The sequence below is a fragment of the Zea mays genome, chromosome 3 (assembly GCF_902167145.1).
Source record: "Zea mays cultivar B73 chromosome 3, Zm-B73-REFERENCE-NAM-5.0, whole genome shotgun sequence".
NCBI classification, from domain to species: domain Eukaryota; kingdom Viridiplantae; phylum Streptophyta; class Magnoliopsida; order Poales; family Poaceae; genus Zea; species Zea mays.
The window spans coordinates 193290391-193301683 of NC_050098.1; the positions used below are offsets into that span (position 1 = coordinate 193290391).

General features: G+C 44.9%; 2 protein-coding genes across 5 annotated transcripts; one reads left to right on the forward strand and one right to left on the reverse strand.

Moving 5' to 3' along the window:
* Positions 1-274: 274 nt before the first annotated feature.
* On the reverse strand, positions 275-1392 carry LOC100279082 (uncharacterized). Its single transcript, NM_001152132.2, has one exon. The coding sequence runs from the start codon at positions 1311-1313 to the stop codon at positions 507-509; it is 807 nt and encodes a 268-aa protein (NP_001145604.1). The 5' UTR covers positions 1314-1392; the 3' UTR covers positions 275-506.
* Positions 1393-1631: 239 nt separating this feature from the next.
* LOC103651104 (protein MICRORCHIDIA 6) lies at positions 1632-10899 on the forward strand. Of its 4 annotated transcripts, none has more exons than XR_004857332.1 (19): positions 1632-2232; positions 5750-6201; positions 6298-6372; positions 6458-6492; positions 6576-6657; positions 6892-6981; positions 7066-7141; positions 7231-7309; positions 7379-7513; positions 8275-8373; positions 8654-8755; positions 8825-8971; positions 9102-9194; positions 9296-9459; positions 9569-9712; positions 9790-10025; positions 10112-10203; positions 10308-10350; positions 10450-10866. XR_004857332.1 is itself a non-coding variant. In XM_008676707.4 (18 exons), the coding sequence occupies exons 2-18, from the start codon at positions 5856-5858 to the stop codon at positions 10549-10551; spliced, it is 2217 nt and encodes a 738-aa protein (XP_008674929.1). In that variant the 5' UTR covers positions 1632-2232; positions 5750-5855; the 3' UTR covers positions 10552-10899. The 4 variants fall into 4 exon arrangements, 2 of the variants coding, with proteins under 2 accessions (XP_008674929.1, XP_008674930.1); XR_002268181.3 differs by having other exon boundaries at positions 9790-10004; XM_008676707.4 differs by having other exon boundaries at positions 9569-10025; positions 10450-10899.
* Positions 10900-11293: the final 394 nt, after the last annotated feature.

Here is an 11293-nt window from a genome sequence, read left to right on the forward strand (position 1 = left end):
AAAGTCGATACAGATTTCGAATTAAAGCCTTTATAGAAACAAAAATAATGTAGAAGTAGTAAAAACAATATGGATTAAAGACAAGGCTCACCAAGATGATCAACGGAGTATGTTCGAACTTATCAAGATAGAGATGTTTTTTTGGATATTGTAAACAAACAAGAATTGACTGGGCTGTCAGGAATCAGGATAGAGATGTTTTTTTGGATATTGTAAAAAAACAAGAACTGGAATACAAAACCAAGAATTGGAAAGGAATAGGATAATGTTTTGAGAACTCTTGAAGATGCTTTAATCTGAGAATCATCACACACACACAAAGATGTCCGAAAAAGTATATGAACAACTACAAGATGAAACCATTATTAAACGGCGAAAACAACAAATGAGACTTCGGGGTTCAGTTCATTGCACTACCTCCACAGCTACACTACTCTGCTTCCCTCAAGCGGAGTTCTCATTCGACCGCGTGCACGAGATCATCGAAGAATCACGTGCGTTTTACATCACACGAGGAAATGCTGCAGGTACCGGAGCCCCTCGTCGGCGCACACGTACCGACACTCGCACATCACTCCGAGCCTCACCTTCCCGACGGCCTTCTCCTCCCCAGCCAGCTCTACCACCACCTCCGCGTCCAGCTTGGCGCCGCCGCAGCCGGGCGCGGGCAGCCTCGCCGAGACCCCCGCCTCACCTCTGCCGCCGAAGGCGACGGCTCCTGCCGCCCTTGCCGCCGGCACCTTGGCGTCCATCATCAGGACCGCCGCGGGTTCCTCGCCGCGGCGCGCCGCCGTCCGCACCGCCGTCCACCTGACGCGCCACTCCCCTGGCCCGATCGCCCCGTTCCGACCGCTCAGGTCGACCCCGAACAGGAACAGCCCCGCGGAATTCTCGACGTGGGCGGCCTTGTCCGCGGCTACCAGGAAGGACAGCGTGCTGTCGCCGCCGGCCGTGACGACGTCGACGGCGAACGAGACGTCCGCGAGGGCGAGGCGCGGGGCCGGGAGCGCGCGGCAGCGGACGGACGCGGAGCGGAACAGCTTGAACAGGCGTCGGTGGGGTGGGGAGGAGCACCGCCGGTCGCTGTCGGTGTCGGGGAGGAGGCCCAGCGCGGAGGGGAAGTGCTGCGCGCAGAGCCGCGCCCAGAGGTCGTCCGCGGCGAAGGCGGTGTGCCACGAGGTGGACACGCAGGACGCCGCCGCGAGGGATGCGGCGTCGAGGAACGGCGCGACGAGGTGGAGCGCCTCCCACGGGGGTGGCGACGGCGGCGTGGGCCGCCGCGGCATTGCTCTCGCCTCGCTCTCGTCGTCCATCTCGGAACAGGCTGAGCTCGTATTCGTATTCGAAGTAGCTCGGTGTCCTTGCGGTCTCGCCTTTACGTGATTGATCCGTGCGCGTCACTGGTCACTGCGTTTATTTATCAGCGAGCGGCCGAGACCGTGCGGACGTCGAAGTACGGCAAGGGATGCGGGGAAGGAACGAGTTGCTGTGGGAGAAGATTGGACGGGGCGCAGGGCGGGGTGTGAGCGCGGGTGGAGCACACGTGGTCGGGCACGATCACGGTGGCTCGGCATGCGCTAGGCGCGTGGCGCGCGAAGAGATGCCTTCGAACGGAGCGCGCCGGGAGTCGGCAACCAGGACAGGCGGGAGCGCTGAACCGTGGCGGTGACCGGCCGCCGGTGGCTGGGCCCAGCGTTAGCATTGGGTCGGGACGGTAGGGCCGCATGTGGGCCGCCCAGCCGATAAGGCCACACTGCTGCAGCAGAGAGGCCCGTTTGGTCCTTTTCTTCCGGATTTTATTTATTTATAGATTCATCTCCAAGCAGAGGTTTGGATTCTGCTTATCCCCTCAGATTCTTGAACAGATCTGGAGTTAGTTCCTACCACGAAAATATCTAGGGCGGTTTCCTATCCTATAAATATGCAACTTGGATTCTATGGTGCCCACCGTCAGAGGAGCACATGTTTGCGGTGCTAGGGTTTTGTTTTGTCATCTGCCACAAGCGATTGACATATCGGAGGATTGGTCATATAAAAATCCCTTAAAAGCCTTGGGGTTGGTTGATGTGATCCATATCAAAAGTAGGATCTGCAGTTGGAAGGCAAGAAGAAAAACGATCTGTTCATACCAAGACCATTCAAAGTCTTGGAGCCTTTTCTTTTATACGATTTATCTACAGCACTGCAGTTGAAAGGCAACTAGGGAAAAAAAGATTGAACTGCATTCTAGAGGTAATATTTTTTCCTTTTTCTTTTAGAGTGTATGAAGAACAGGCTCGATGCAGCGTCCTGACTCCCCTTTCAGTTTCCTTTGTCTTTTAGAGCGTGTTTGCTGTTATTTTCTCTTGTTCTTGAAAGATATGGTTTACCTGTGCCTTCTTCATATTTGTTTTTCTTTGTCCTCTTATTGCTCGTGTATTGCTACGATTTCTATATACGGTTTTTGGTAAGTATAAAGAAGAAGAAGAATGAGATATAAAGGAGATAATCTTTTTAATAAGACTATAAAGAAGGCATATAGAGGATATGATTGAAGATAGTCTAGTCCATTCGTCATCTGAGCTAATTGATAAATTATGATCTAATTATTCATGAAAGATGGCATCTAAATCTAAAGTAAATAATAATAATTGTCGGACTTTTGGCTTGTTTCTCTCCTCGAACTGCAGCACATAAGGGTGACAATGAGCTCTAAATTTTATACTATAAAATTCAAGGATCGGACCCTATTTCCATTCATTTTGAACTAGAATTTATTTAGGGCCCTACCATTTTGTGAATAACCATTTGGATCGCGATCCATTACCACCCCTAGCAGCACACTGCCATTTTTTCATCCTATCGTGAGGTATTGTCATCATGAGGTACTGTCGAGCTACAACTCGATCGTGCATAATATGTCTTATGCACGATGCACGATCGAGCTGCACCAAGAAGGGGAGGACAAACACATTCTCAGATTTGCAACTGATGGCAAACACTAAGCTAAAGCTACTTATGAAAGCATTTTCATTAGATTAGTCCAGTTTGAACTTTGTGTGAGACTTTGGCACTCATGGCTCCATCGAACTGTAAGTTTTTTATGTGGTTATCTGACCAGTTACAAAAACAATGGCTTGAACACCTGGAACGATGTTCGCTTTGATCAAGAACATGGGTCCATAGACCATCTGTTAATTGGATGTGTATTTGCGAGGAATTTCATCAACCTCTAGGTGTAAGGTATTGCTGAAAAGGGACTTAATACCTTAATCTTCCTTGGATTTTGGACCCTTTGGAACCATAGAAATAGTTGAGTCTTTGGGAATAACACCCCAAATTTAGAGGCCGTCATTAGAAGGGCTGAGGAAGAAGAGAGTCGTGGGAGATGGCAGGGGCCAAGCGTGTCTCTCTCCTAACACCCTTAATTCTAGGGTTGTAGGCTTTTGGTAATTTCTTAGGAGTTTTTAATGGACTCATTTATATATCTTTGTACCATGTTCTGGTCCATTTTAGTCATTTTTCTTCTTAAATAATGATACATATATCTTCTGCGTGCTCGAGAAAAAAAATCTTAATCTAATCTAGAGGCCAAAATAGTTCCACCAAATGAAGGGGTAAATTAGCTCTGAGTGGCGGTTATAAATTAGGTGATAGGAGAAAATATGTACCGAAAAATTTGGTAATAGAAACAGAGATGTTGGGAGAGGAGTAGAGGAACGAGAAGGATATTGGTCGTGTATCCCAATCTAATGTGGAAGGGTCTCTAGCCGAGTTGGTTAGGTGGTCTGAGTAGCACTCCTCGGGTCCTGAGTTTGACTCCCCATCAGAGTGAATTTCAGGTTGTGGTTAAAAAAGTCCCTCGTCTGTCCCATGCCAAAGCACAAGTCTAAGGCTTGATTTCGCTCGCGGTTGTATTCTCACCTGGGCTACAATGCTGTTGTGTACGATTGGGACAGGGGTTTATGGGTTTTCTCGACATGCGTGAGAGGGTATTTTTTTTAATATAATGCCTGGGAGCTCTCTTACCTCCGCAGGTCGAATTTTTTATCCCAATCTAATCTAGAGGACTAAATAGTGTAGAGAAATAATGAGCGGCTTATTTGGTTTGTGACAATTTAACCCTGTTGAAATTTGGCAAGCTCAAATTTTTTTGGTAGTTTTAGTTGGTAGTTAATGGTAGAAGCAGTTATATTTCTCTTTTATCTTCTAAATTTTGGCCAAGTTTGATCAATCAATTTGTACATCAAAAATTTTGTGCACCTAGATTTGGAGGGAGGTGATGGGGGTATGATATTGTTGCGATTTTGTTTTCTGGATATTTCTTCGTCTTATGTGAATTTTCTCTGTTCTAACATATAGTTCGTGCTAACGCTACGATCACGAAGAGGAGAGGGATCGACGATGGCGACGACACATAGGGAGGGGTTGACAGCAGCGACATCGACAACACGAGTGAGGGAGAGGTGGCGGCAGGGACGCAAGGGGATGGGAGAGGAGGTTGTTGCGGTGGGGTCGCGAGGGCGGGGAGGGATGAGGAATGATCCAAATAATATTGTCCATTGGATTTGGGTAAGGGAGATGGGGTTATCCAGCGATCTGAACTGTTGGTTTTGATTGTGTGTTAAGTCTGAGTGTAATTTGTTTGGTGGATTTAGTGGAGGTTATGGATGTGTGGGTGATTTGGTTGTGTGAGTTTTGCAAAGTTTAAACTGGTGGGTTATATAGTGGTATAGATGGAACACTTGACCTAGTTTCCTTAATGAGGTTGTACGCTCTATAGAAATTTTATTAAAAGGAAGAGCACAAAGAACTTTTTTAAATTTTCTATGATTATTAAAAAAATTAGAATATGTTGTTTTTTCTAAGCTAGCATATAGCACATGCTAACATTACGATCTTGGAGAGGGAAGAGGCAGGGTTGACTGTGATGGCCACGACACGAGGGAAGGGGTTGGCGACGACGGCATGAGTGAGGGAGAGGCTGGAGGCGGCAGGGAGAGAGATAATGGATGGTCTAAATAATATTGTCCATTGGATTTGAGTAAGGGAGAGAGGATTATCCAGCGATCTGAACTATTGATTTTGATGATGTGTTAAGTCTGGGTGCAATTTGTTTGGTGGATTCAATGGAGGTTATGAGCATGGGGGTAATTTGGTTGGATGAGTTTTGTAAAGTTTAAACTGGTGGATTATATAGTGGTATAGATATAAATATATATTTCGTAGTTCTCTCGGTATTCTTGATTTAATTTACCGTACCTAGAGGTGGTAATAGACTCTAAATTTTACACTGTAAAATTTAAAGATCAGATCAGATTAGATTCGGTTTTTCCATTCATTTTTGAACTCAAATTATTTGAAGTCCTAAACAAATTGTGAAAGAACATTTAGATCAGTGTTTTTAAAACTAGTTTAAATGTCAAAACGGTAATTAGAGGTTGAAACCACGTTTTGGCGTTCTAAACTGTAAAACACAGTGTTTCATGGGTTTTAGACCATTAGCTACTTTTGGACCCGGTCTGTTAGTTACTTTTGGGTCCAATCCGACTCATGAGTGAAGTTTTGGTAAGCCACTAACATCTCTATTTTGGTATTTAACTTCATGTTATTGTTTGAAATTATGATATATTGGTATTTTTCCTATGTTGTTTAAAACTACGTTTAAAAGTCAAAACTTCACCCATGAGTGTTTCAACGTTTTATCGTTTTAATAACCTTGATTTAGATCATAATCCATTATCACCCCTAACCGTACCTGATGTTGCAGGTTTGCAAAATTGCAACCGCCCCCACCACATGTGCACGTCCTCACTAATCGTTCCCACCGCTTGTCACTTAACATCAACCGCCTCGAGGAACTGTCGACGGACTACATGGACGCGGAGAGAGACATCAAGCCCTTCGTCTCCCCTATCATGGCCACCACCATCCAGCATAGGCGGAGCCTCCATGGCCCCAACGCTTCTCAGCCAACTGCATTGGCATCGGAGCACGATGGCACTCCAGTGTTACCGCAAACTCAGCCTCAAGCAGCATGCGTCTTGAACAAGGCCGCTTCAGAGGTGTCAGGTGACGTCAGCGACCAGTCCATTAGTGCCTACGAGACACTCGAGGGTACCTCGACTCGTCGGCCTTGCTCTGCACCACGATTGAGCAGGAAATTCTGGGGCGCCGGCGATTATGACGCGGCGGCGGGGAGGTCCACGCCACAACCTCTAAGTATGTCACAACGCTGAAGGTTTTCGCGTGAATTCTATTGATTTTTTGTAGCATACCTCTAACGCACGATGTTGACCACTTTGCTTCTTTTTGCAGGTCTACAGAATCGCATGTGCGTCCACCCCGAATTTCTCCACTCTAATGCGACTTCACATAAGTGGCCGTTTGGAGGTACGATTTTGTGTGGTTTCAGACTTTTTCAGACTACAATCTTCAATGTTGTTGCATTGTGTCTTACTTTTGCCTTGTTATATAGCCTTGGCAGAGTTGTTGGACAATGCAGTCGATGAGGTAATTAAACAAACTCATTGTTGAGCCATACACTTTGATTGCTCATAATTAATTGTGTGACTAGATTATTTTTGGTCAAACAGATAGAAACTGGTGGTGCTACAACAATATTGTTGGACAAAGTCACCGACAAACGGAATGGATCACCAGCTATACTAATTCAAGGTTCTGCTTGTTATATTATACTAATGGGATAACATTTTTATAAGTGATATGTGATTGGATAATAAACTAAAATACAAACTTATAAACTTCACTGATTTTTATGGAGTTTATATGAACTAGATGGTTTGCTCATGCTTGCACTGTAATGAAGCTTATTTTAAAAAAATCAGGCAAATATGGATAGATGTATGAATTTGCAACTAACAGAGTGCAGAATTTCTGGTTACCATACAGATGATGGTGGAGGCATGGATCCTGATTCTTTGAGGCGGTGTATGAGCTTTGGATTTTCAGAGAAACAATCAGGATCTTCGATTGGACAATGTATTGCCAACTTTTGTTCTATAATCAGCAAGTCATATCCTGAAACCCATTGTCTAACGTTTTGGCATTTATCACTTTGATCAGATGGAAATGGTTTTAAGACTAGCACAATGCGGCTTGGGGCAGATGTTATTGTTTTCAGTCGCTGCACTAAGAGCAGGTACCATATACCTCACTTAAATTTCTTTCCTTTGTGAACCACTTTTCTTTTATCAATTGAAATAATGCCAAGTTATTACTTGTTTTCAGTGGGCCTACACAATCCATTGGTCTCCTCTCTTACACTTTCTTGGTGGAAACTGGACATACAGATGTTGTAGTTCCTGTGGTACGCTGTGTGATTTTATTTTTTAAACTGCACTTCCATAATTTCTGGTGATATATTTTCTCTTCCTAGGTGGATTATAAATGCAATCTAATGAAAGGACAAACTCAACGACTGGAGCGTCATGGTTCGGAACAATTCTTCTCAAATTTGTCAGCATTGTTGAAATGGTCCCCTTTTGCAACAGAAGAAGAGCTGATGCAGAATGTATGTTAAACCTGCCATCCGTTTGAAGTATAGAGATACAATATTTTATTTACTCTAACAAAACATTACATTATTAAACCGACAAACTTAGACTTAAGTTATAAACTAGATAAATTGTTTTTTCTATATATATACATGACACCCATGTATAGAAAAAATATACTCCCTCCATCCCAGAAAACAGGGCTCATAAATATTTAGGTTTTATCCCAAAAAACAAGGCGTATTAGTTTTTTATCTCATTCTAGACGCATGATTCTTTGCACCCATGTGCATGCCAGTTTTCTTGTGTGGCTGCGTGATTAATTTCCTACCCTGCTCATGCATGTTTTCCTTTTGTGCTGAGTGACAACGTCATGCACGATTCCTTCCCACCCATGCATGCTTTGTTTCCTGGTTTGCCTACAGTTTTTTCTGCCAGCCGATTTATTTGGGAACCGAGAATCTCTCCTTGCATGTCGTATTGCCTGCAACGTGATTAAGGCCACCAATGACGATTGCCTTCCATTCCATACAGCTTGCGTGCTGATCTGCTAACCAAAACCATGGGTACCAGAGGAAATAAATATAGCGTCAACACCTGCGCTAATATTCGTGAAAAAATTTATACGCCCTGTTTTTTGGGATGGAGGGAGTATATATAATAGTAAAATTCAACAATTTGATGTAGCTACTACAACCTCATCTAGTATTTGTTAGTAATATATAGGTTATATGATATGAAATGCTAATGGTTATTCCAATCTATGGTTGATGAACAGTTCTGTGACATTGGTCCACATGGCACCAAGATTATAGTGTTCAATCTGTGGTCCAACGACGATGGTAATTTGGAGCTCGACTTTGACACAGATCCGGAGGTAACCATCAAATACATCACTTGAATTATTTAACATAATTATTGTTTTTATTGTTAAAGTAGCATTCTTAAGTCCGATGATTGTGTCTATTGGAATACTGTTGCAACAATCTAAAACCATTCTTATAAAATTTGCTGTGTTTTGTTGATTGTTTTTCAATAAATAGGAATTTATTTTCTTGAAGTTATTTGTTGTATACTGTTAGAGTGCGCTTTGTCAGTTTTTTGGTGTTCCCTGCTGGGTTGCTCATGAAAGTCCTTGTTGTTTGTTTGTATTTCAGGATATTATGATTAGTGGAGCGCCAAATCCAGAAGAAATTAGAAATTCTGTAAAAAGGGCTAATGAGAACCATTTGGCAAATCGACTACGCTATTCTCTTAGGGTGAGTATCATATAGTTTAACATTCCTGCACAATACCAGTGAGCTGGTTGCTGACATAGCATTGTGCAGGTCTATGCTTCTGTGTTGTATCTGCAGCTACCAGATTACTTTAGGATCATACTTCGAGGGCAAGAAGTTAAGCGTCATCGCATTGCCGCTGACCTAATATATCCTGAATGCATCAGTTATAAACCACATAGTTGTGGAATAAAAGAGGTTTGCCTTGGTTTATCTCTTCTTAGCCTCACCACATAACTTATCGGTTTTTTCTTTACTGTATGAATTAAGAATTTCATACTCTTGTTCTTGTTTCTCCTTTTGCATGCACTCTCTTTGGTTGACTTAGGCTACGGTTCTTACAACCATTGGATTCTTAAAGGGTGCCCCAACTATTAGCGTGCACGGATTTAATATCTATCATAAAAATCGCCTTATTTTGGTGAGCTTCCTGACCCCTTGCATTGGTTCACTTTGTTTAAGGATGCATAAACACAAAAGATAAGATTTACACGATTATCTCTGTCTGAAATCTTACTGCAGCCATTTCATAGAGTTCTGAATACTTCAAGCAGCAAAGGTAGAAGCGTCTCTGGGGTGTTGGAGGTAGACTTCATCAAGCCCACTCATGACAAACAGGACTTTGAGAAGTCACAGCTGTTCCAGAAGCTGATCAACCGCCTGAAGGAGATGACTAACGAGTACTGGTAAGTTCCAGGTTCTTGATATCTGTTCCTCCCAATTTCCAAAACCTATTAGCACCAGTTCTTACTTCGCCTCAAACATCACCATGTAAATGTCTCGATTCTTCCTCAGGGAACTTTACAGTGACAAGATTGGATACATGAAAAAGCCACGCGTGAGTGCAGCTCCTCTTCCTCCTCCAGTAATGCTGCCGATAGCAAATGGCACTGCTGAACCATCAGATAGGAGCGCACCTGCTCCGACGCAACCCTTGAGGTCGCACAGCAACTACTTGAATGCAGTTCCAATCGCCTCAGCGCCCCCTGGTTTTCACTCAGCACCTGTCAAAGCAGAGAGCGTTGCACCAGGAGCGCATATGGGCTACTCCCCGTCCTCGCTAAACGCGCAGACCATGCAAGTCAACGGGATAAAATCGCCTTCCATGGTGCCTGCCACCGATTCGGTAGACACAAGAAAAAGGAGGAACGACGACACTACTACTATGACGGTCGCGTTTAAAAGGAAGGCTACGCAGGATTTGGCTGGCAGCAGCTGTGCTACTGATGAGGCTAGTACAGACAACATTGCTGTTCGTCCTTGCTACTACCTTGTTGCATTGGTGCACTTTGTCGCCTTGATCCTTATGCAATCTTTATGTTGCATTGATTTCTCTAGACAAAACAGGTATCCGGGTATATGGGGATGGGAGAGCGAGAGACGAAGGAATTTTGCTTCCTGAAGATGGAAAACCGGATGCTCCGTGAAGAGTGAGCCCAAGATTCCTTTTGCTTTGGTGTCATCCTACACAGTGATTTTGGCAAAGCTTCTAAATACATTATGTTTGTTTTGCATTTTATTTTTCTGTACGTAGGTGCTCGGATTTTGTTATGGCAGAGAAGGCACTACGACTCAAGGTAAATTCTCTGGCCAGTGCCCACCCTGTGCAGCAGTGATGACCATTAGAGCACATCTTCACTCGAACCTGACGAACCTGACCTCCTTGTGCCGAACAGGAACAGAATTTACGGCTCGAGATTGAGAAGGCGCGGGAGCAATTCAAGAGCCTACTGAACGAATACGTTTCGTTGTCAGCTACGCCGACACAGAAACGGTAGGCATCGTCCCGAAGCCACCGGCCGTGGCCGGCGGCTTGTGCACTCGTGCTAGCTCTTCACGACATGTGGGTATGTTCAGAATGCCAGAGAACCGAATGCTAGCAAGGAAGCGGTGATGCTTCTGGACGGCTTTGCCGGTGGCGGTGTAGACATAGCGCGAAAGGCGTGTGTACCAAGCTCTCAGAAACTCGACTTTGGTTTATTCTCCAGTGTCGAGTGATTAGATACTGTACATACTTGTAAAACAAGAGGTCACCTTTTCTGTGTGACGAAAAAATATATATATTTCGAAAATTGAGAACCTGAGACGTAAAATGGAAAACAGTGTACTGTTTCAGTTTTCTGTGAGATCTTGGTTCAGGGCAGAGCTATGCGTGAGTGTGACCGTTGGGTGAGCCGGTGAGGTGAGCCTCCCCCGCGCCGGTGGTGGCCACTCTGGCCCCGGCGTCCACCCACCAGGCCGCCGGCGACCTCTACGGTCCTGGCGCCCTCGCTGCTTGACCTGCTTCTCTTGCCACTCCGTGTCGGGCCCAAATCGTGTCCGTGCTGCCTCCGGCGATGAGAGTGGTAGCGGCTCCTTCCGGGGTTCCCGCTCTGGTCTCAAACCGGATGCCTCTCCTTTCGTCTGTGCCTCTCGCAGGGCGACACTCCCAGCCCAAGATCTGTGTTTGCGCTTCAATGACGACTCCTCGCATGACGATGAGGGGTATTCCCTCCCCGTCGTCCATGGTGGCGCTCGACG

What these genes read in the sequence shown, in the direction of transcription:
- LOC100279082 (NM_001152132.2), bottom strand. Translation starts at nt 1,313, where the DNA reads ATGGACGACGAGAGCGAGGCGAGAGCAATGCCGCGGCGGCCCACGCCG.
- LOC103651104 (XM_008676707.4), top strand. Translation starts at nt 5,856, where the DNA reads ATGGACGCGGAGAGAGACATCAAGCCCTTCGTCTCCCCTATCATGGCC. An exon ending in ACATAAGTGGCCGTTTGGAG is followed by an intron (nt 6,373 to 6,457) that starts GTACGATTTTGT and finishes CTTGTTATATAG; the next exon opens with CCTTGGCAGAGTTGTTGGAC. An exon ending in ACTTTGACACAGATCCGGAG is followed by an intron (nt 8,374 to 8,653) that starts GTAACCATCAAA and finishes TTTGTATTTCAG; the next exon opens with GATATTATGATTAGTGGAGC.